The sequence below is a fragment of the Epinephelus fuscoguttatus genome, linkage group LG7 (genome assembly GCF_011397635.1).
Source record: "Epinephelus fuscoguttatus linkage group LG7, E.fuscoguttatus.final_Chr_v1".
Classification (NCBI taxonomy): Eukaryota; Metazoa; Chordata; class Actinopteri; order Perciformes; family Serranidae; genus Epinephelus; species Epinephelus fuscoguttatus.
The window spans coordinates 21,912,535-21,934,597 of NC_064758.1; the positions used below are offsets into that span (position 1 = coordinate 21,912,535).

The 22,063-nt window shown below is 40.3% G+C and overlaps 1 protein-coding gene across 3 annotated transcripts; it reads left to right on the forward strand.

Annotated features, from left to right (window-relative positions):
• Positions 1–523: 523 nt before the first annotated feature.
• On the forward strand, positions 524–21,973 carry ahcyl1 (adenosylhomocysteinase-like 1). 3 transcript variants are annotated; one of them, XM_049581852.1, is made up of 17 exons: positions 529–1,394; positions 10,051–10,165; positions 11,945–12,088; positions 12,849–12,949; positions 13,052–13,154; positions 14,106–14,200; positions 14,345–14,451; positions 16,325–16,441; positions 16,564–16,627; positions 16,771–16,859; positions 17,014–17,084; positions 17,391–17,485; positions 18,520–18,618; positions 18,747–18,815; positions 18,942–19,020; positions 19,214–19,334; positions 20,670–21,973. In XM_049581852.1, exons 1-17 carry the CDS (start codon positions 1,203–1,205, stop codon positions 20,674–20,676), a joined length of 1,668 nt encoding a protein of 555 aa, XP_049437809.1. In that variant the 5' UTR covers positions 529–1,202; the 3' UTR covers positions 20,677–21,973. The 3 variants fall into 3 exon arrangements, with proteins under 3 accessions (XP_049437810.1, XP_049437809.1, XP_049437811.1); XM_049581854.1 differs by lacking the exon at positions 529–1,394 and adding an exon at positions 6,367–6,475; XM_049581853.1 differs by lacking the exon at positions 20,670–21,973 and having other exon boundaries at positions 524–1,394; positions 19,214–19,338.
• The last annotated feature ends 90 nt before the right edge of the window (positions 21,974–22,063 follow it).

Genomic DNA, 22,063 nt, shown 5'->3' on the forward strand with positions numbered 1-22,063 from the left:
CCACAATATTATCACATTTGTATTATTAAGATGCAGTTGTAGAGGAAGTATTCAGATCCTCTACTTAAATAAAAGTAGTAATATCACTGTAAAAATACTCTGTTACTCGGCAAGGCATTTTAGCTACAAGGCAATTCAAAAGGACATTTAAATACAGTTTTAAAAATGCCATTAAAAGAGTGAAAGAATAGAAAATAAAAATAAGCTAAGACAGTTATGAAACACGGTTAAAGTTACAGTGCAGTGTAAAAGTCCTACATTGAAAATATTACTTACATAAAAATAGAAACGTGCAAGCAGGAGAATGTATTTAAGTATTAAAAGCAAAAGTACTCGGTGCATAAATATTTAAATCAATTTAATGAACTGAAATAATTCAAAGGAAAAACAGGAGACCCTCATGTTTGAGAGGCTGAAACCAGCTCCTTTTTTTACATACTATTTTGCTGGTTTGACTAGTTTTTTTTATTGTTAAAGACTATTTAAATGATAAAACTTTAATTAATTAATTATTAAATCTTGAAATGAGGGATCAACAGAGAAACCTCTGAAGTTAAGCACTGTCCCGAACACGGTCTGCCAATCAGACGCTGTAGATTATAGACGTTGTACCACTGCCAACCAATCAGACTGAAGGAGGCGGGACTTGTGCTCAGCCTGCTCCTGTGAGGTTGATACTGCAGCTATTGAATCAGAGCATCTAGGTTACACTTGCACCGACTGACAAGTAGTAACGAGTACATGTAACGTAACCGACCAACGCTCGCGCTACTCTTGATGTGAGAACCGCTCCTCAGCCGTTACTCCTCCATGTTCCTCCGCACCGCCGGTGACTGGATGATCCCCGCCTACACACACTGCCCACTCGTTCAGGTGACAGCCTCAACACACCCTCCCCCTCAGAGATGGAGCTGTCTGTGGATGGCAGCAGACCTTGAGGACGGAAACAAGTGTCAGTACTGGTGTTTTACAAAGTAGTGAAGATACAGAGCTCGTTAATCTCTCGTAAAGTAGCCTACTTACCGCTCCGTGCCGAGGTCTGGTGGAAGTGCTCCAGCAACGGTCATTTTAAGCCACGAAGCTTAACGGAGAGAGCAAGAAGAGACGACGGGCAGAGCTGACGTTACCGTTAGTCTGAAGAGTCAACCCACAGCCGGCTTTCTGCCTTTCTCCGGTAACAGTCTCAACACCTCCTGGATGCAATGACCGACTCGGTTGTGGACAGCAAGGCGGAGGTGAAACAAGCCACGAAATATGTCAAAGAGACGGAAAACGTCGCGGAGAAATACTCCGCGATGACTGTGAGCAAGAACAGCAGTGATGTGAATATGAACGTTGGGGAAATGCCTTCCGCAGCGTTCACCGCAGTCCCTACACTGAAATCCGTCAAGAAGGTAGGAAACGTGATGCTCGCCATCACTCAGTGGGCAAAGACTGTGTGTCCTGTAGGCAGGCACATGTGAGGAGGATACATCCACCTCGGTACACACTGTGCTGCAGTCAAACTACTGTACAGAAGGCCAAGGGATGCACTGTGTGTTGATGTATTCATAAGCCTCCATCTGCAAGTTGACAGCAGGGAGATTAATGGATGTGATGCTGCAGTGTCACGCGTAACAGTAACACATCACACTGAGGGATCCCTCCATCCCAAGCTGAGCGGCTGTGCGCAAAATAATATTTCTGTATCAGTCAGATCCCACTAAAGAATCTGAGAAGTTTAGCCACGGAGAAAAGCTTTGCCTCACTGTCTCACATGTGGTCTGAGCAAAGCTTTTACAATGTTTTTACTGAGGTGACAGCATATAATTTAACAGGATTTTAATCATGACTGCATTATTGTTATAGTCTGCCTTCATAAAGCCTTCCTGTTTATGTAAATCACAATGTCTACATCATGCCAGCATCCTGTAGGCAGGAAGCAACTAAAAGCCAAGTTGAGCTCTTAAATCTCTGATTCAAGGCCTCAACTAAGTGAAGTAATACATGGCCTAACATACCTGAGCTCAGGGGGGCTGCACGCTACATATGAGGCATTTAATGATGTGTTGGTTTTCAATCCATCAGTCACAAAGCTGAATTCTTTGAAGGTGTGGGGTCGAGAAAATGCCATTTTAAAAGAAAGTATTGTGTCTGTACCTAGTAAACTAATCATTATGTTTATGACACCAGACTTGATTTTGCTCAGGGTGTGTGTTTGTGCGACTAATAATCATCATTATAAGTAATAAGAAGAGTGTGATAGAAAAGCATTACCAGCACAAGGTCCTGTGAGAAGAGGCCTTGAATTTCTTGGCTGTTACACAACGGCACAGAACAATCATCTGAATAAAAGAGTCCCCTGAGGTGGCAGCTCATATCATTACAGATGATCCACCGTGTGTAACAGCACGCAACAGGCAGTGGAAAAACATGAAACAGACAGGCATGTTATTTTCTCAGATCTAACCTGCCCAGATATTGAAAAGAAAACTGTTTCACTCTGAGGTTGAGGTTTGGCACATGTTTGAACTGATTATGGTGATATGAAACTTCTGGTAAACTCTTTTTTTACCAAGACTGCGTCACAGACGTGATGATGAAATTCGCTGGGACCTTTTGATGTCTTATCATTGTCACGTTTGCCAATTTGATTGTGGAGCATTTTCCTAACCATCAAGGTGACCTTTAACTTACTTGTGTGTTACCTGTGCTTTGTAGTGGTGCAGTCTGATAATATAACCTGATATGAAAATATTTATAAAGTTACTGGCATATAAGTGAGCAGAAATCCTGATATCCTTATTTTTTATTCACTGTAATGTGTTGTGCTTTTTGTTTATAGATATTTATAAATTCTATTTAGGCTGTACAAAATGCATTGCTATGTTTACCGTCTCTGTAGTCTTGATACCAGCCTCATACATTCAGTCTCAGTTGGTTTCTACGTGCCACATGAAATAATTACGCCTGTTACTGACACGACTGCTGAACTTCATGTAACTTTATATATCTCAGGGCCAAAAGTAGTTGCCACATCTCTTGATGCTGTGTGCTTTATGTTGATCGTGATCGCTTTGCCTGATCACACAGTTTGCGATGTTTGTGACATCTTTGTCATCTAAAATTTGACATCTAAAATAGGGATTATCAGAAGTGCAAATTACATTGCCAGTTGGTGTTCAGTGATTTGAGTATAAATCAGTCACAAGCCTTGCAGAATCATGAGATGACGTGGTGAGTGGATAAATCTGACAAGTCACGATGACATGCAGCACCCAGCAAACTGCAGTGGCAGAGAAAGGCGACTAATCAAAAGCAAACCAGCAGCACTGGTGACTTAAAAACAGTTAACTGAATATTTGCAGATGAATAATATAATCTCTGGAGGCTGTAAATTATCCCTAAGGTTTATTCTCCTATACATTATGTTGCATTGCTTGTCCTTATGTAACAGTGTTTAGGTGTAACAGTTCACGCCCAAATCTAAAATACATATTTGTCCTGTTACCTGTCGTGCTGTTTATCAAATTAGATTGTTTTGGTGTGACTTGCAGAGTGTTTGAGATATCAACTGTGTAGATGTCTGCCTTCTTTCCAGTATAATGGAACTAGATGACACTCAGCACCTACCCCTAACCCACCTAGCACCACTGAACTAGCTAACATTACAGCTCAGTTGAGGGCACCATTAATGTTTGGATCTCTCTTGTGCATGAGTAGATGCACGCTTCCTTCTGTGTGGTGATTGAATTGGCGGATGCAGTTCAGTAGAAAGAAAATAGTTCCTACACAAAACTGCTCACAACAAGGTCTGTGGATTATCTTGAGTATCTGGGTCATGATTTCTGGAAAGAGAAATTGCTGTTGAGTTTTTTAAATGTATTTTTTGGCACTTAGGGCGTCATAACCGAGTGCCATCTAGTTCTATTATATTAGAGAGAAGGCAGACATCTCTATGGCTGATAGCTCCAACACAGCTTACACCAAAACAATCTAGCTTGATAAATAGCACTATGGTAAGTTACTGTCCCTATAAAAATCATGATAGATTTGAATGAATGTTTCTGACAGTCTCAACAAAACATAAAAATCAATGTAGAATTACGTTCACAAGAGGTGGACAAAATAATCAGCACAATAAAAATATCTATTTTCCCAGCAGCGGGGCTCACAGACTTCAGAATATTAGCTCCGACCCCCCATCTGACGAGGCAATAATGTGTGGACTGCGAGTCGCCTCAGGGAGCCTGATTGAAAACATATTGGATGGTAGGAATGTTCACTCCGCTTATGAAAACAAAGCCTTGTGTTATGAATAAATGTGAGAGCGCGGTGTCAAACAGAGCCACCTGTTTGCATGGAAAAAATGAATGAGTAAAACAAATAGTGCAAATGACTGGGAAACAAGATAAAACTAATTAAAATCACAGAGAATATCACACATGAGAAAGAAGAGCTTCATGTCAGTTGAAGTTCAGGGGCTGGTGCATTGTCAAATAATCGACTGAGAGGTGCCGCGAACAAAAACAATCAATTCTACAAAATGAAATGTGTGTGTACGCGTGTGTGGGTGAGTCAAAACACGCCACTACTCTGCCTTCTCTCTCTCTCTGAATCAATCCAGCAGTTACACAATACGCCCCCCTGGGAGCAGGACTCGCTCGCTGTGAATTTGTTCATGCATCATCATCATTTTTGTCTGATCCCTGTGGGGCTGTTTTACATAGATTCTCCAAAATGTTGGTACCGTATTTGCACAATCTCATCTTGTTTGTCTGCCAACATTATGGCAGAGTTTTGTGAAGGTCAAATGCAGATTTTCTTTTCCCCTGGCAGCTTAAAATAAAGGTATGGAGAGGTACAGAAAATGATATAAAAAGAAATCTACTCAATTCAGATTCAGACCTTTGTGTTGAAAAGTAAAACTAACTGAGAGTCAGACTCGGAGGGCAATCTTAAAGCCTACACTGTGTGTATTATTTCACAATATGGGGCTTTAAGGCCACCTATAGCTATTTTTAAAAGAGAACACTGACAACAGTCTCTTTCAAGTTTAGCGAGACTCACTGTGCCGCAGCCCACACAAGTACAGCACTGTGTTTGTACCACAGTGTGACCCATATTAACATTGAGGGAAAAGTCACCATAAGCTGAGAAATATAACACATCCATACTGACTAGCTTCATCGTATCCCCACTGTGTTCTTAGTCGTGCCTTTTGGTATTTACTGTAAAAACACTCTGGTTTAACTGTAGTATTTGTGTCCAGCATTCTGGCTTTTATCTCATTCTACCATTTTAGGAGCAAAATGATATTGTAGATGTTCATGTGTCTGTTTATGAAATATGGTTGTGGGTTATCTTGATATTCATTGAAGATTTAGGTGTATGGTAATGAGTGGAAGCTATGGTTTGTGCTAAAGGTCACATAGTCCTGGAGGAAGGATTAGCATAGTGTATGTTTTTTGCACAACACCATGTAATCCGTCATGCATGCGTTGATCTAAACAGGCGCCTCTGCAGACAAAAGTAAACACAGTGATTTAAGAATGAGACCCGTATGAAGAGCTTCACTTCTTTGACTTGAACTTTGCTTTGTCTAAACATAATTTGTGCTCAGCTAAATCAGAGAAAAATCCTCCAGGCCTTATTTCTTTGACTTTTTGAACATGCCCACTGTGAGTTATCAGTATGCAAAGATCTATGTGGATTACACTGGATGTCTTTCCAGTTAGATGGCGCTGCGGAGCACCAGTGATGTCCGGCTAAGTAGTTAACGCACCTTATGCCAGGCTCACATTGAACCCTTTACACCGCCTGCTGACAGTCACACCACAGCTTAAGTCTGTGACCTGGCCTGCTATCTAAGAGAGAAAGGGTATTTTTAGCCATAGGATGGAGGACTGGATGGGCCGCTTATTGATGCAGCAGAAGGCTAATGGAAACAGGGTTTAATTCCTCCTGTCAATCCCCTTTTTATTTAGTACTCCAAATCAGGAGTACAGCCTGAAAGTAAAAGCTGCAGCAGATGTGTTTTGTGCCTGTGTGTGTGTGTGTATGTGATTTCTTCTCTGTTCGCATTTCTTCTGTGTGTATGAGCATATCTGAATCTTCTGACATTTGCCCTCTCAGCACTTAAAGTATGAAGTACAACCTACTGACTTTAGCAGCTGGTTGTCAAGGGCAGAACCAGAGTGAAAGAGAAAGACGGAGAGAGAGAGAGTGAGAGGCCTAGGGAGAAAGGGAAGGCTGATTTGCGCTGAGCCTCTCTCTCTCTCTCTCTCTCTCCCTCTCTCTGTCCAGGTTGGCCATTAGAAATCATGATAATAGGTGGGAACCTCCCCCCGGCTCTGCCTGGGAGTGTTCTGGGATAATAGCATCAGGGACACCTAGTACCATCACACAGAGGACACACAGGCACAGGGAAGTAGGCTGGAAAACTGGAGAGTGACTCGCAGCCATGGCACACAAACATGGGCACGGGAGAGAAAGGGTGAGTCGCTATTATTGCATCACCAGGACGTCATCCAGCACACTTATTCTTAAAGATACTGCATATCCCACACACATGTGCCAAAGTTACTTTTGTCATGTTAAAACTTTTCTTCTTTTTGTTATGTTGAATGACTATCTTATGCAATGCAATGTAGACCACACAGAAGTGTTTCTCTTTGACTTGCAACAAAAGTGTTCAGTTGAGTGCAGGCAAGTACAGTCTTCTCCTCAAAAGGCCAAGTGTATCCACTGAGCTCCACTTCAGGATAGTTTACTGTGTCAGAGTAGCAGAACTAGAATTCTGTCTTAAGTAACACTTCATCATGAACAAGATCTCTCTTATTGTCCTTTAATTCCTCCTTTCCTTAGAGAAGGAGTCTCTGATTTTGAAGTCTGTGGATTTGGGGCAAGAACAATGCAGAAATTCAAGAGACTGTGCAAAAACTGATGCAAAGCAAACATAAAGGAGCTATTTTGCAAGTGTGTGAGACAGAGCACACTCTCAATTGTGAAAACAGAGACATGCAGAGATCCCCCCAGTTCACTGTCTCACAAGCTTCTTGAGTTTCTTTATCCTAACACAGTAGATGTTGAAGGTGTCACTGTATATGGCAGGATGGATTGTGAGGTAAGTTACAACTGTTTTAGCCAATTCTATATTTATTATACAGTTAACTTTCATTTTAAATGACTTGCGTAGTAGTTACCTTTACATTTTTCAAATTTAAAGTGAAAATGTAGCCATTAAGTTTCAAGTAAAGTGCAAGTAGTATGGCTGTGTGAAGCTATTTCCCTCAGGAGTCTCAAATGATGCTGGTGTTGCTCCTTATGAACCCCATTCAATCAGTTTCCGGTAACATTTGTGTGGTGACTACCAGGTTACTGAGTCATGCATGCTAGTTGCACCCGGCTGTGAGTGGAAACACTTTCTTTACGTTTAGTCTTGCTTTTATGTCAGAACTCTTCAATGTCACAACCATCAACACTAAGCTTCACCTATGAGACGTGGTTGTAGACTGGTGTCTGTACATACAGTGTACATGTCACTGAAATGTTACCCTCACTCACTGTTGTTAGTCTGGCTTTTATGTGCTCCCGGATTTATCATCTGTGTGTTGTGTCAACTCTGCTGGCCGGCATGTTAGTTTTTAGTCCAAACACATTGTATGGACATTTAAAATAAGAGAACAATGAAATCCCACAGCACTGTCGCAATGAATGGAAATATTTTAATGGGTTTACCACTGAGACAAAGACAGTGTTTAAAGGCACTGTTCACCCTAAAATAAAAAATACATATTTTCTTGCTTACCTGTAGTGGTATTTATCAGTCTAGATTGGTTTGGCATGAGCTGCCGAGTTTTTGATATCAGCCATAGAGACGTCTGCCTAGCACAAGTTGGTATTCAGCTTGTGGTGCTTAAAGCGCCAAAAAAATACATTTGATAACCTCAACAGTAATGTCTCTTTTCCAGAAATCATGACCCGGTTATCCAAGATAATCCACAGACCTTGGTGTGAGCAGTTTCATGTAGAAACTGTTTTCTTATACAGAGCTGCACCCACCAAACGTGTCACAGCGCAGAAAGAAGCATGCGTCTACTTCTGTCTTACCTAGCAGCAGAGAACGACATTAACGTTTACATCTCGCATTATCACCAGCACGAGTCTTTCGTCCATGAGTAGATATACGCTTCCGTCTGTGTGGTGATACAGTTGGCTTGTGTAGTTCTGTAGAAAGAAATTAGTTCCTACGCGCAACTGCTCACAACAAGGTCTGTGGAATATTTTGAGTAAACAGGTCATTACTATTGTAAAGGGAATTTCTGTTGATTTTTTTGAGCACCACAAGCCATCTAATTCCATTATATTGGAAAGAAGGCAGACATCTGTATGGCCAATATCTCCAACACTCATATGTATTCTTGATTTTGGGGTGAACTGTCCCTTTAATGAGGGGAACAAAGCTGTGTAGAAATTTAAGGATAGCACTAGCAGAAGTCAAATAATCAGGAATTAGAAAGTCTAAGCATGAAGAAAGCCTTTTAACATCCTCCACAATAAAAGTGCACGCAAACCATCAATATAAAAACGTAATATCGTGAAAACTTACTTGAGCACATTTTCACTCACCAGCCATGACAAGGAAAGAATGAAGGAACACAGGATGAAATAATTCAAGTAAAACTGTGCAAACGTACATGTCGAAAGTCCAACCCCCTTTAATGCATGACATTACATGGTGTGACATTATAGTGTTGTGAGAACGACAACGTTTGAGCTTGGAGTTGGTCCAACACACTTGCCACTAAGCCACTAAGACACCTGTAGGATTTCTTGGAAAGTCAGAGCATTGCAGGTCTTTGTGCAACACCTAATCAGGCTTTTACATTGGTTTAAAAGTGTGTTTTATGCAAGATAAAGTTGCTAAACCTGCAGTAGTGGATCTGTTTTCGGCAGCATCAGTGTTTGCCAGATATGATATTGAGTTTGGAAGATGATGATGAATGAAAGTCAAAGCCATAGGGCCTAAATCTAAAGGACATACAGAGGTATAGACCTGAAACTCACCTGCAGACTTCCTATTTAAGTAAAATGCTGAGTAACTCGTCTACGTGTGACCCTGTGTCTCTCTCACAGGCCTATTTATTTATAGCGTCAGGTGTAAGCCCACCTGGGCTTCTACGTATGTGAAAATAAAATATCTCTGCATCCAGTTTTAGATTGTTTGTGACTTCTCTGTAATTTTTGTTAAGATCAGTGTAGTTGGATACTTCTGTAACTAATAACTTTACTGTCTGAGTGACCCAGTTTACCAAAAGAGAGAGAGTTTGGACTCCTTACTATTTCTGATGTTGACAACTGACTGTTGTCTGCTAGTGCAGCCAGACTGTTACAGTTTCAGGGTGTTAAAATGACACTTAGTGGATTTGTCAGATCCTTAGTCTACTTGTAGCCTGCCAAGCTCTAAATAGAGCCAAATTCACTGGAAGCGTTGGCTTTTATTTAACAGCTGAATGCTAAGATTTTTTTTTTTTTAAATCGAATCAGCGTATTTGGTTTGCTACAGCAACCCCAAAGGCTGGACAGTTGAAGCTTTAATCTTCTGTTAAAGGCTAGCTTAGAAAATAGCCACGCTGGCTGTGTGCTGTTTCACTTTATGTGTTTCCAGGTCTTTGATCTTGGGCCCTTTGAAGGGTTGGGTTGACACGATGAACCACACCAACAACTGAAGCCTGTGTATTTGAACAAAGCATAAATCACGGAGCAGGAGGGAGCATCTAAAAATAGGCATCAGCTCTCTTCTTCCTGATCCACCTGTGATTTATTATAACAGACTCAGGTGATTTACCTTTGAAAGGAAACAGCAGAATGAGTCCAAATAAAACTAAAACAGTGTGAACAAATTACCGTAAGCATGTGACTGAGTCTGTACTGTTTGTTCCTCGCTTCCCTGGGTTCATCGTTTACACTTAATCAGTGCAAACAGTCCTAACGCTAAGTCAGTAATATGTGGATTTTATTTGCTTGTCATGTTAACATTGTGCATTGTTTTGTTCTGCTTCCCTCCAGATCCAGTTTGCGAACACTGAGGACAAACAAGAGTTCAGCAAGTACCCCACCAAGGCCGGCCGCCGCTCCCTGTCTCGGTCCATCTCGCAGTCCTCTACAGACAGCTACAGCTCAGGTACTGCACACCTGAATGTTTCATTACACTACCATGAGAGGTTAAAACACCCGCTGACAGTAATTATGATTCCTGTTGAGACTGAGGGGCACTATAGGACCTCTACTCACAAATGTTTATACTAACTGTTTTTGTGTTCATTAAAAAAAAACAAAAAACAGATGAAATTTATGTGTCCATTTTAAAGTCCATATCACCTTTGGAATTAAGTATCTACACGCATTCACAAATGCAGCACATAAGCATACATATTTAATAGGGCTGTACAGTATGTGGCCTTTAAGCCTCCACCCAGGCCATAGCTCTGACCAGAGGCACTATGTTTTCAGTTTGTCTGTCCATCCCATTCTCGCAAACGCTATATCTCAAGGAGGCCTTGAAGGAATTCCCTTAAATTTGGCACAAACATCAACATGAACTCAACGAAGAGCTGATTAGAATTTGGAATTTGTCATACCTCAAGAATTCATAGCTAACTTTGACAGAATTTCACACAAATGTTTAACAGAGCAAAATGATGAAGTGATTACATTTTATATCCAAACGGTCAAAGGTCAACTTCACTGTGACATCATTATGTTCTGCAAAAACATTTTTCTGGCCATTAGTCAACACCATAACTCAGCAAGAGACATTTGGTCAGATGCTGAATTGGTGACACTGATTTCACCCTGAAACTGTGCAGACTGTAGAGATCCTCTGTGTGTGAAGCATCCACTTTTTAAAATTTGTAGCTTCTTTGCAACAACATCCATATTTAAAGCATTGTCTACTGACATTGCTACGTATGAGTCTGTACAGACATGCATGTAAACTGTAATTGCAACTTGACTCGTGAAAGCATACAGCAGCAACGTGTTAATTCTAGTTTTTGAAATTGTTATTGTGATGTCAACTTGCATAATAATCACATCATGAAAGACTGTGATAGAGCACACAGGGATTTTTTGTGTTAGCTGGAAGAGTGTATTAATAGAAAACTGCACTTTGAAGTGTAGCTATCATTCTTTTTTTATCGGTGCAGTTTGTGTTCAGTTCAGTGTTCAATAATTTAGTTTAAGAATATTGGTTATTTCCTTTCATTTAATTCAACAAGCAATTGAATGTTCTAGCAGTATACCGAAGGCAGCAGAAAAGCAGAACTTATTTCACTTTAATAAATGTTTACTGCAAGCAATATTGTTATTGCAGTATTCAACAACATAATCACATACTGCATATTTTCTTCTTATTGTTCAGCCCTAATATTTGCATAAAAGCGCATATACAGACACAAGTAGACCAAGGCCTGGCCGATATGTTGAGCGCTAACAAGAAATGACAGTACAGAGATGCCAAATTGGGTTTGAGGTAATTTAGGAACAGTATTTATTTTCCATGTGTAGCATATCTTTCTTATTATCATCTTATTTCATATGTATCTTGTTCACAGTTCTTAAAGAAAATATATTTAAGCTATTCATACGTAGATTGTTGTTTATATTATTCAAACAGTTACTTTCAGCCAACATATCCACAATAAATTGTTTTAAACTCTCAAATATTAACATCAATTTAGGCCTCAAAAATTCATTATTAGACTGTTTATACACACAAGTACACTCTTTGTTGCAATAAACATATACATGTACAGTATATACAGTATACACAGACACATACACAGAGGAAACACACTCACAGGCTCCGCCCCACACACAATGGTTTGAAGCATATATTTCATAATTGGCTCTTTTGTATGCTTTTCCACAATAGTGACCTTTTGTGTTCTCCGTTTCACAGCTGCATCCTACACCGACAGCTCTGATGATGAAACCTCCCCCAGGGACAAAGCCCAGGTCAACACTCACGGCAGCAGTGACTTCTGTGTGAAGAACATCAAGCAGGCCGAATTTGGCCGCCGTGAAATCGAAATTGCAGAACAAGGTATATCTGACCTCACGGGCACACGGGGGTTTCAACAACTACAGATTTTTTTTTTCCATTTCTCAATTTTTAGCAGAGGATTTTGATAGTGTTTGGTGTCTTATGGATTCTTTTTCACTCGTGTACCTGCCATATCAGTCTTGATTTCACAGTTTCTTTCTGTGATTTTATTGTGATAAAGTCGTATAACAGACTCGGTATCATTATCATTAATACAAAGAGAGCTTTGTGCTACCTGTTGTGACTTTGTTCCCAGATACGTATCACATGGCATCTTTTCTGCTGCTTAGACACTATTTGATAAACAGCCCTCTCCTCCTGATTTCAAAATAGTTTATGACCTGAGGCTGGAACAGTGTCAATATTATTCTGGAAACATGATCAGAGCTCTGTCTCTTTTTTCTTTTCATCATGTCTTACTTATTTCATCCTTTTACCTCTTCTCCCATCTCAGGCCTTTTAGTTTTTTGTATACTCCCAGGCTCCAAATCTGTCTGTTTACATTGGCCATGTGAGTGAACCGTAGGCGTGCATGCTTGACAAGTGTTCTCCAGGCCTGAAGCCTGGGTGGCAACAGCTGTTGCTGACATTGTTGTTTAATCAGTCTTCATTTTACAGCCATTTACTGCACATCCACCTTGTAGAAAGGGCTTATTTTTGCATTCAAAACGGCCCATCATTCTTCTCTCTCCCAACACGAAACCTGACCTTTATGTCCTTTCAGCTTGCACTGACTTGTGCTCAATCTGTCCCTCTGCAGACATGTCTGCCCTGATCTCCTTGAGGAAGAGAGCCCAGGGGGAGAAGCCGCTGGCTGGGGCCAAGATAGTGGGCTGCACCCATATCACTGCTCAGACTGCAGTACGTCCTCTCATTCTGTTCATAGTAGATCACTGTAACAATTCATGTCCGTCACTTCTTTACCTTTGCTACCTGCTCATGTATCTGAATTTCCCGTCTTAGGTCCTGATCGAGACTCTGGTAGCCCTCGGGGCGCAGTGTCGCTGGACTGCCTGCAACATCTACTCCACTCAGAATGAGGTGGCTGCTGCTCTCGCTGAAACAGGTGAACTCCTCTCCTCGAAGGCTGGCGTTACATGTGAAATATTTTCTTGCAACTTGGTTTGCAGCCAAATCTCATCAGAGAATCAGTTCATAAATGACAAGAACACATCATCATTATAATGCACTGCCAGGTTATGTACAAGGGGTTATGTGCAGCTTTGAAAAGTGAAGCCGATGTGAAGGTGCCTTAAAGCTGCACCCTTTCCAATGGCCAGCAGGGGGCGACTCTACTGGCTGCTTCTACTTCTCACTTGATTTATTACCTCAGTAAACATTTTCCTGAGGACTTTATGGTCTTAATCACTAGTTTCAAGTCTTCTTCAGTACAGCATGATGTGAATTTTGTAAAATATGGTCCCATTTAGTGTCAAATAGACAATAAAGCAGGGTATGCTTCAGGGCGTAGCTACCTTGTGATTTTTTCTCATGTTTTTAGACAGATCTACCCCTTGTTCATCCACAGCTCTGCCCTCACTTCTGGCTTCAAAAAAACAAGATGGCCTCGGCCAAAATGCCAGACTCGAGGGTTCAGAACGTAGTTTACAAACCAATGGATGAGGCATGTTGGCTACGTCCACTTCTTTTATACAGTGTCATGGTTTGTGGATCAGCATTAGATAGAAAGCATTATATTTCTGACAGTTAAAGACTAATGACATCAGGAAAGGTTTCTGTCAGCTAAAAATAAGCTATTTATGGATCGTTATGTTAACCATAATGGATGTCTACAACGCATTGAAAAGTGTTGTATGTATTTTGATTTTGGTTGAAACAGTTTGTGTTATAGTAAAGTCTAAACCCTGATGCAAAGCATAAAGCAGCCCATGTGTGCATGCTGTGCGTTCACCGTGTAATGTTCCCCTAATGGACCTGTTGCTCATGCAGCTGTCCAGCCCTCCTGTCCTCTGATGTCTGTCTTTGCTAAGAGGAGTGTATGTTTTGTGTCCTGCAGGGGTACCTGTGTTTGCATGGAAGGGTGAGTCAGAGGACGACTTCTGGTGGTGCATCGATCGCTGTGTCAACACGGAGGGCTGGCAGGCCAATATGGTACCAACCTGACAATCCCATGACACATTTAACACTAATCTTAGACGGTTATCTTTTATCTGTTTTATCGCTGGGCTCTACTGAGCTATCATTGATTTTGAAGGCTATCATTTATGCTGTTAACTCTCCTGTGTTTGTCCTTAGATCTTGGATGATGGTGGAGATTTAACCCACTGGGTTTACAAGAAGTATCCCAGTGTCTTCAAGAAGGTGCGGGGCATTGTGGAGGAGAGTGTCACTGGAGTGCACAGGTGAGATGGGGCTTAGTGTCTGTTTCTGTAGTTTGGGCCACCACTTGAGACACAGAGGCTCCATTTGATGTTGATGAGTAAAGTGTGGGTGGTGGCCAAAGCTGTGACTGCTGCCAAAAATATAAGAATTATAGAATTGATCTTTTAACCACCAAGAAATCACAAAATTGATATGTCTGTGGGCCAGCTCATGACAGCCCTTAATGGATTATAAATAATAAAGACTGTGGCAATATCTTGTGAGTTATTCATATTGATCTGATGCAGGGAGTTATTTTATGGTTGTTTTGTGCCGCAGGAAAGTAAAATCTTGCTTCCTGTTCCAGAAATAGCCTAAACAAAACTGAATTTCTAAAACAGTACAGACAGTAAACAGTAAACTGACAGTAAACAGACTGTTCAGAGTGGACAGACATATATTGGTCCTCTTCTATCGCTCCTTTGTGGAGAGTGTTTTAACTTTCTGTTTCTAATGCTTGGCTTTTTTCATTGTCACTAAACAATAAAAACAAACTGCATAAGATTGCCAGTCTGTCCAATAAGATTACTGGACAGCAGCAACACTGCATGACGATACAGAGATTTCCCAAAAGGACTGCTATCTATCTATCACCCATCATCCATCCATCTATTCCCTGTCATACTCCATATATTCCACTTATCCCACATAGGTAGTTTGACCATGTGACTGCTGTTCCTTTTCTTTTAATGCAGTTTGTATTTTGCATATGTCTTCATGAATTTTGAAACCGTTCCACTCTCCATATAGTATAACTAGCAGCATTTTTCACTGATGTCCTTCAGTTTGGGCACAAATCATTTGGCCTCATTGGAGTTCTGATTACTCTACTACTTTTATAATTAATAAAAACCTAACAAGACCCACTGTCGAAACACTAATTTTCTTGATTGCTAAGACACACTTAATGAGACTGGGATCCTCTTGCTCTTCATCGTGATCTTTCTAGCAAAGCAGAGGTCTAAAATGAGTCAACACTTTCTATTGTTTTCACACTTTTTTCCTCACCTATTGTCAAAACAGTTAACGCAGATCTCATTGAAAGACTCAAACTCTGTTAAGTGTGTTAAACAAAAGGAAAATGTCAGTTCACAGCTGATACACATTACGTGCATAAATATGAAGCTGTAATGCACCAGTGTGAAACTCTGTTACACAACTCTTCAGTTAGCAGCCTGTCCTTATTCATCTGTAAAAGACGTTTCCTCTGTGTTGCTGTTTGCAAGCATGGATCAAATGGCCAAAGGCACATTAAGATAAATAAGAATGTAACAAAATTCATTTTAAAATGAATAACTCTTTACATTAAAAAAGTGCAGGTGCAAAGAGCAGCAGGGTTTGTTGTCTCGAGTAAAATCATCTTTGGAGAAAGACCACGATTTGATATGAGTGCATGCCTTTTTAGGCTCATATTATATGTGTCTATGTACAGTATATCTATGTAAAGTGCCAACATAGCACAGACATCTAGCACAAGTTTAATCTGCTTCTAGAATCCCTCTCCATGAGGTCTTTACATTATTTTGTCCTCTAGATGGAGCTGAGCAGGAAGCAAACTGACCACCCTGATGAATGATATATACAGGATATCAAAAGCAGTTATGTAAGTCATAGTAGTATTAATACACACTGACACTGTACAGTGAAAAGGTCACCGGCCTGAGTCGACTGGAGCCTGTTTGAGAAGCATGACAGAGCTGCACTACAGGTCACAGCAGCTGTGCATGTACAATTCTCAATGGAATCAATTAGCCAGACACTCCGGAAAGCAGAAGGTCACACAGGGTTGCAGCTCAGTTAGCGTGTGTATTTGTGCATGTGTGTGTCTTAACATTTCCTCATGTGTCCTCTCAGATTGTACCAGTTGTCTAAGGCCGGCAAGCTGTGTGTCCCTGCCATGAATGTGAACGACTCAGTCACCAAGCAGAAATTTGACAACCTTTACTGCTGCCGTGAATCTATCCTGGATGGGTGAGGAGGATTAGAGAATCCGAAAAAGACAGCCATTTTGTGTGTGCGTGTGTGTGTGTTGAGATTTTCTGTGTTTGAGTCGTGCTGATGGATAAAAGCGTGTGTCATTTTGTCTCTGCCAGCTTGAAGAGGACCACAGATATAATGTTTGGAGGCAAACAAGTTGTCGTGTGTGGCTATGGAGAGGTGAATCATTCTCTGATTTCAGATTCTTTTTATTTTTTTTATGTCACTTCTGATGTAATGACTATTTTCACTGCTGCAGCAGACCTTTTTACATGTATTGTAGATTTCTGTTTACAACTATTGCACTGCCCTGTGGTGTGTAGGTGGGGAAAGGCTGCTGCACCGCACTAAAGGCCCTTGGAGCTATTGTGTGCATCACAGAGATTGACCCCATCTGTGCTCTGCAGGCATGGTGAGTCACTAACATTACCATTACTGTTTCATATTATTCTCCGCTGTCTTTACATGCATTATATAAGCTGTGATTCCAAAAAGACAGCTTGTTACCATCTCTGGTTTTCACTGTGTTTGTGCTGTTTTAACTGTCTCCATATGTATCGACACAGCATGGACGGCTTCCGAGTGGTCAAGCTGAGTGAGGTCATCCGGCAGATGGACGTGGTGATAACTTGCACTGGTACTGTGCCCCATGCAGTGACATCCATTACTTCTGCTTTGATAATCACAGTGTTTCCAGCATAAAAAAAACATGCCTCATTTAAATACCCCAGTTCAAACAGGCTTTACATCTGACGACTAAAATGCTCTTTCAGTCCATGTGTTAGTCAGATGACAGTAATAGCAAACACAATCTACATGTCGCTGTGAATCCATTCTTATAAGAGAAACAGATGCACTCTGAAACTCTGCAGTCATGACTTCCTCTCACTTGTGCTAACACAGTGACTCTGTTTTCACATCACAACACTGTTTTTTTTTATAGGCAACAAGAATGTTGTCACCAGGGAACAGCTTGACCGAATGAAGAATGGCTGCATCGTCTGCAATATGGGACACTCCAACACTGAGATTGATGTGGTAATGTGTCTATTTCATTGTATGGGTGTTCTGTAAATATGTGTGCCTGGGAATTTATATTTTAAAGTCTAACTTTGAGAGCACAAACTCACACACATACACGCACACGGCAGGTGCAGATCAATAATTGTATTAAAAGATGAACACTATACAAAAAAATGAAGTGAAAATATCCCGGCCATCTTGCAGTAGTGATGTCATTTGGAACCAGAGTCTGGGCATGGTATTGAGTTTCCACCAATATACCCATCAAACCAATTGCTAGCAGTTCCATTGATTGCGAGCACATGGATTGACACACACAGAGGTCAATCATGTTGTCAAACCTGTTTTTTATAGCATCAGATAACTAATTATAACCAAACTAGTCAGAAAAATGAAAGCTTGAACAGTCATCAACTGACAGAGTTTTTGAATTCGGCCCATGTCTCATTTGCTAACATGGAGAGGGCAGGCTTTATGACCTACACTGCAGCCAGCAGCCGCCAGGGGGCAGGGACTAGGCTGAGATATTTTGGCTTCACTTTGCAGAGCTGTCATGTCGATCATCTTTACAGTCGATGGTGCAGACCAGTGGGAGCTTCAGTGCAACAAAATTGAAACACTGTGTCTTACTCACTTCACCAAATGTTGTGGCTTTCTTGCCTCCATTATGTCTTAGGCTGTTTACCATTTCCATTTATACAGTAGATCTGTATATCTGATCAGTCATCAGATCTAGCTGCAGAGCTCAACTGTCAAATTATCATCATCCTTAAAAACCTCTCAGGGGATACAAAATAAATGTTCTTCCGCTAGACAGATCTCTCTCTTTTTCTTTTTTTTTTTCTTTTTTTTTTTTTTACATCTTTCACTTTTATGTTCCGCTCTGCTTTGTTTGATTTCTTTTGATGTTTTTGTTTTTCTACATGGACAATATACCAAATAAGTCACACCATTTGAGTTGCATGAAACCCCTTCATCTTTGTTCTTTTCTTTATTCTATTTCTGTTTGTCATGTAGTTGAAAGACTGACCTGTCTTTTATGTGCTCAGGCGAGTCTGCGCAGCCCTGAGCTGACCTGGGAGAGGGTGCGCTCTCAGGTTGATCACATCATCTGGCCCGATGGAAAGAGGGTTGTTCTGCTTGCAGAGGTGATGTCACTCTACAGAACTATATCATTACAGAACCGTGTCCTTTAAAATCTTATGATTAGTTTTAGCACACCATTATGTGTCAGTGTCTACAGTGCTGTTCATGTATGAACTCTGTTATTACTCAGGGCCGCCTCTTAAACCTGAGCTGCTCCACAGTGCCTACGTTTGTGTTGTCCATCACTGCTACAACTCAGGTTAGTAGTTTGGCCCTCTCCATCACTGACACTGCTTTCCCTCTCACTGCACCACCCTGCTGTTCTGTCGTGTCCTGTCCCTCACTGTTGGTCTTATAACCATTTTGTGGTCTCTGTCGCCTGCAGGCTCTGGCCCTGATCGAGTTGTTCAATGCTCCAGAGGGACGTTACAAACAGGATGTGTATCTGCTGCCCAAGAAGATGGGTAAGAAACAAATTTACTTTGATTTATATTGTTGACTAATAGATTAAGTATAAGAATGATACATTAGTTAAAAAGCTGTGGCCAGTTTGGTGCTCATTGTTGCCCCCATGTGACAAGACCTAAAAATGACATCGTCCAGTCAGCCAAATATCTTTCCACACCATGTTGATTCCTGTCTGTCTCTGTCCTCCAGATGAATATGTGGCCAGTTTGCACCTACCAAATTTTGATGCCCATCTGACAGAGCTTTCTGACGAACAGGCCAAGTACATGGGCCTCAACAAGAACGGCCCCTTCAAACCTAATTACTACAGGTAGGTTTCACTGTATGCCCAGTGGTTAAAAGTTACTAAGTACATTTACTCAAGTACTGCACTTAAGTACAATTTTTAAGGCACTTGTACTTTATGTTAGTGTTTAATTTTAAGTTACATTCTGTTTCTACTCCACATTTCAGAGAGAAATATTGTACTTTTTTACTTCACTACATGTATATGTTGACTTTAGTTACTAGTTACTTTGCAGATGAAGATATTAAAAACATATGATGAATATATTAAATATGATGCAGTTACACAGTAAATTCAAACAACCAACATAAAAACTTACTTTTATACTTTAAATATATTTTCTTTTGGATTCTGAATGCAGGACTTTTGCTTGTGTTTAGTAAAAGATGCTAAAGGTTAACTTTTGTTTTTTTCCAACCTGGACCCTTTTAGTTTTTGTTTCGAAGTTAGTAAAGGAAACTACCATTTTTTTAATTGGTCCAGTATTGAGGGAGATCACTGCAGCCAGCAGTGACGGAATAGGCTGCAATGTAGTCCCTGCGGGTAGTTTAGCACTGTCAATTTATTTCCACTAAAAGTGCTTGTTTTTGCCACTGACAGGCTCAGATTGTTATTATAAGTGTCTGACAACTTTACAGAAAAGATCCATACAGAGATAGAGAGATTTTTTTCTGTTTTTTTGTTAAACAGTAAATTTTTGCTGAACCAGATATAACCTCCCTCATTTTATCATTGTAAAGCACTTTAAAAATCAACAAAAGCAAAATAAAACTGATAAAAGCCATCTTGGTTTGTCTTTCCACTGTCACCAACAATCACCAAATCTGGTTTGGTTGAAATAAAGCTGAACCCAGTTAGGTGTGAAAATATCCTGGCTCTATATGAGCAAAAATGACTTAATTTAGATGGAGTCTTTGACAATGAGGATTTTGTGGCTGTTTCCAGTTAAACAAAAAGGATCTTACTGTTTAACAAACAGCTCTTTCTCTGTAGGGATCTTTTCCACGATGTTGTCAGACACTTTTAATAACAATCTGAGCCTGTCAGTGGCAAAACCAGGCACTTATTGTTGACATAAATTGACAGTGCTCAATTGCCCGCAGGGATTACATTTCTGTTCCATCACTGCTGGCTGCAGTGCTCTCGCTCAATACTGGACCAATTTCAAAAACTGCTGTCTCCATCAGTCACTTAGACACAAAAACGTGGGAAAATAGAGTTCAGGTTGGAAAAAAACAAAGTTACCCTTTAATACTTCTCTATTATGTTCCACTACTTTTCATTGTCTAACATTTTTTTTTTATATTTCTATGATGTGTTCACATGTGTACAATAACATACTGTGTGCTTTGTCCGCAGGTATTAATGAGAGTGTCTGATGCTGTGGTCCTCAGCACAGCTGTTCCTGGGATAAACAGAGATATCTATTTTATTTTCTAAATTGCTACAAAATGGAGGAATTATTTTAATTATGCTGAATGTAACTTATTATTGGCACTTCAGACATAGTGTTAAATAAGAAAAATAAGACATGTAGGAAACATACGATGTATAACCAACTAACATTTTACATGTCTTGTCATGTGTTTAAATAAGAAGCCTGCCTGCATGCTTTCATGTGTATGTACTTATTTAGTTGCTGCGCTTCTGTTGCTAGATCACAAAGCTGTTGATTTGTTTGTTTACCCTATTTACGCGCAGTGCCAAACGATGGCCGTAAGAATGGAACGGATACCATGTTTGTTTTGTCTGTCGATGACATTATCAGTACATTCCATGAGCCAGGGTTTGGGCTGAGCCGAAACAAACCCTGCATTACAATGTACATTATTTTAGATTAGATTTTGTTTTACATGCGCTAAATAATCTCATTGACTGGTATCTGCATCCATGCCCTAAAAGGTATCATCCAGTCATCCTTTTTATTCCAGCCAAGCACAGCGATGAAATATAGTACGTGTTGTTTATTTTAAGAATTCATAATAGCCTGTGAAGTGCATTTTAAAATCCTGACTCTTGGTGTTGGCATTCAGCATTCACCCTAAGATGATCTGAGAACACCCATGAGTTCTCCTGAATAAATTCAAACCAAAAGGACGTTTCATGTGCTAATAACAGATAAAGATGTTTATGTTACGTTAAAAGTAACAGGCTTGATGCATTCCTACAAAGGAAATACTGAAAAGGTTGAGGAGTAAAACATTTTCAAATTGACTCTGACTTCCCTCATTTAAGTTTCCATTCGCTCACTCGAGCTCCAGCTGAGGTCTGTCTCCCTGATGAGCAGCGTGGTGTGTTACACAGTATTTTGACTGGATAATACATTTAAGGCCATGGCATGAATGTGCCTTTTTAATCATTTACACATAAATATCAGCACTGACCTTAATTAAATGAACATTCCTTGTTTGTAAAACCACATCTATTAGTGGTGCATTTAATGTCTTCCTTTCACTGCTTCTGTATTAACTGTAACCCTAATGTATGAGCTGTGTGTGTTGAGACAACAATATTAGACCTTTATGTTTGCCATATGATTGCCACTGTCTTAATTTGATCCAGCAGGGTCACCTAAAGTAAAAATTCATGTGATCAAAATGCATAAGTGTATATTATGTATGTAAAAGAATGCATTAAATCAGCAATAAAGCAAATTCTTTTAACAGAGAAAAAAACTTTAAACAGGTCAAAATGTGTTTAAACCAAGAAGACTGACATTGATATGCATCTAGGTGTGTAGTTGGGTATTCACA

Bases quoted from the DNA above. Each gene is read 5' to 3' on its own strand.
- ahcyl1 (XM_049581852.1), top strand. From the start codon at position 1,203: ATGACCGACTCGGTTGTGGACAGCAAGGCGGAGGTGAAACAAGCCACG. The intron at 12,950-13,051 runs GTACGTCCTCTC...TTCCCGTCTTAG, and splicing joins ATATCACTGCTCAGACTGCA to GTCCTGATCGAGACTCTGGT. The intron at 18,619-18,746 runs GTGATGTCACTC...GTTATTACTCAG, and splicing joins GGGTTGTTCTGCTTGCAGAG to GGCCGCCTCTTAAACCTGAG.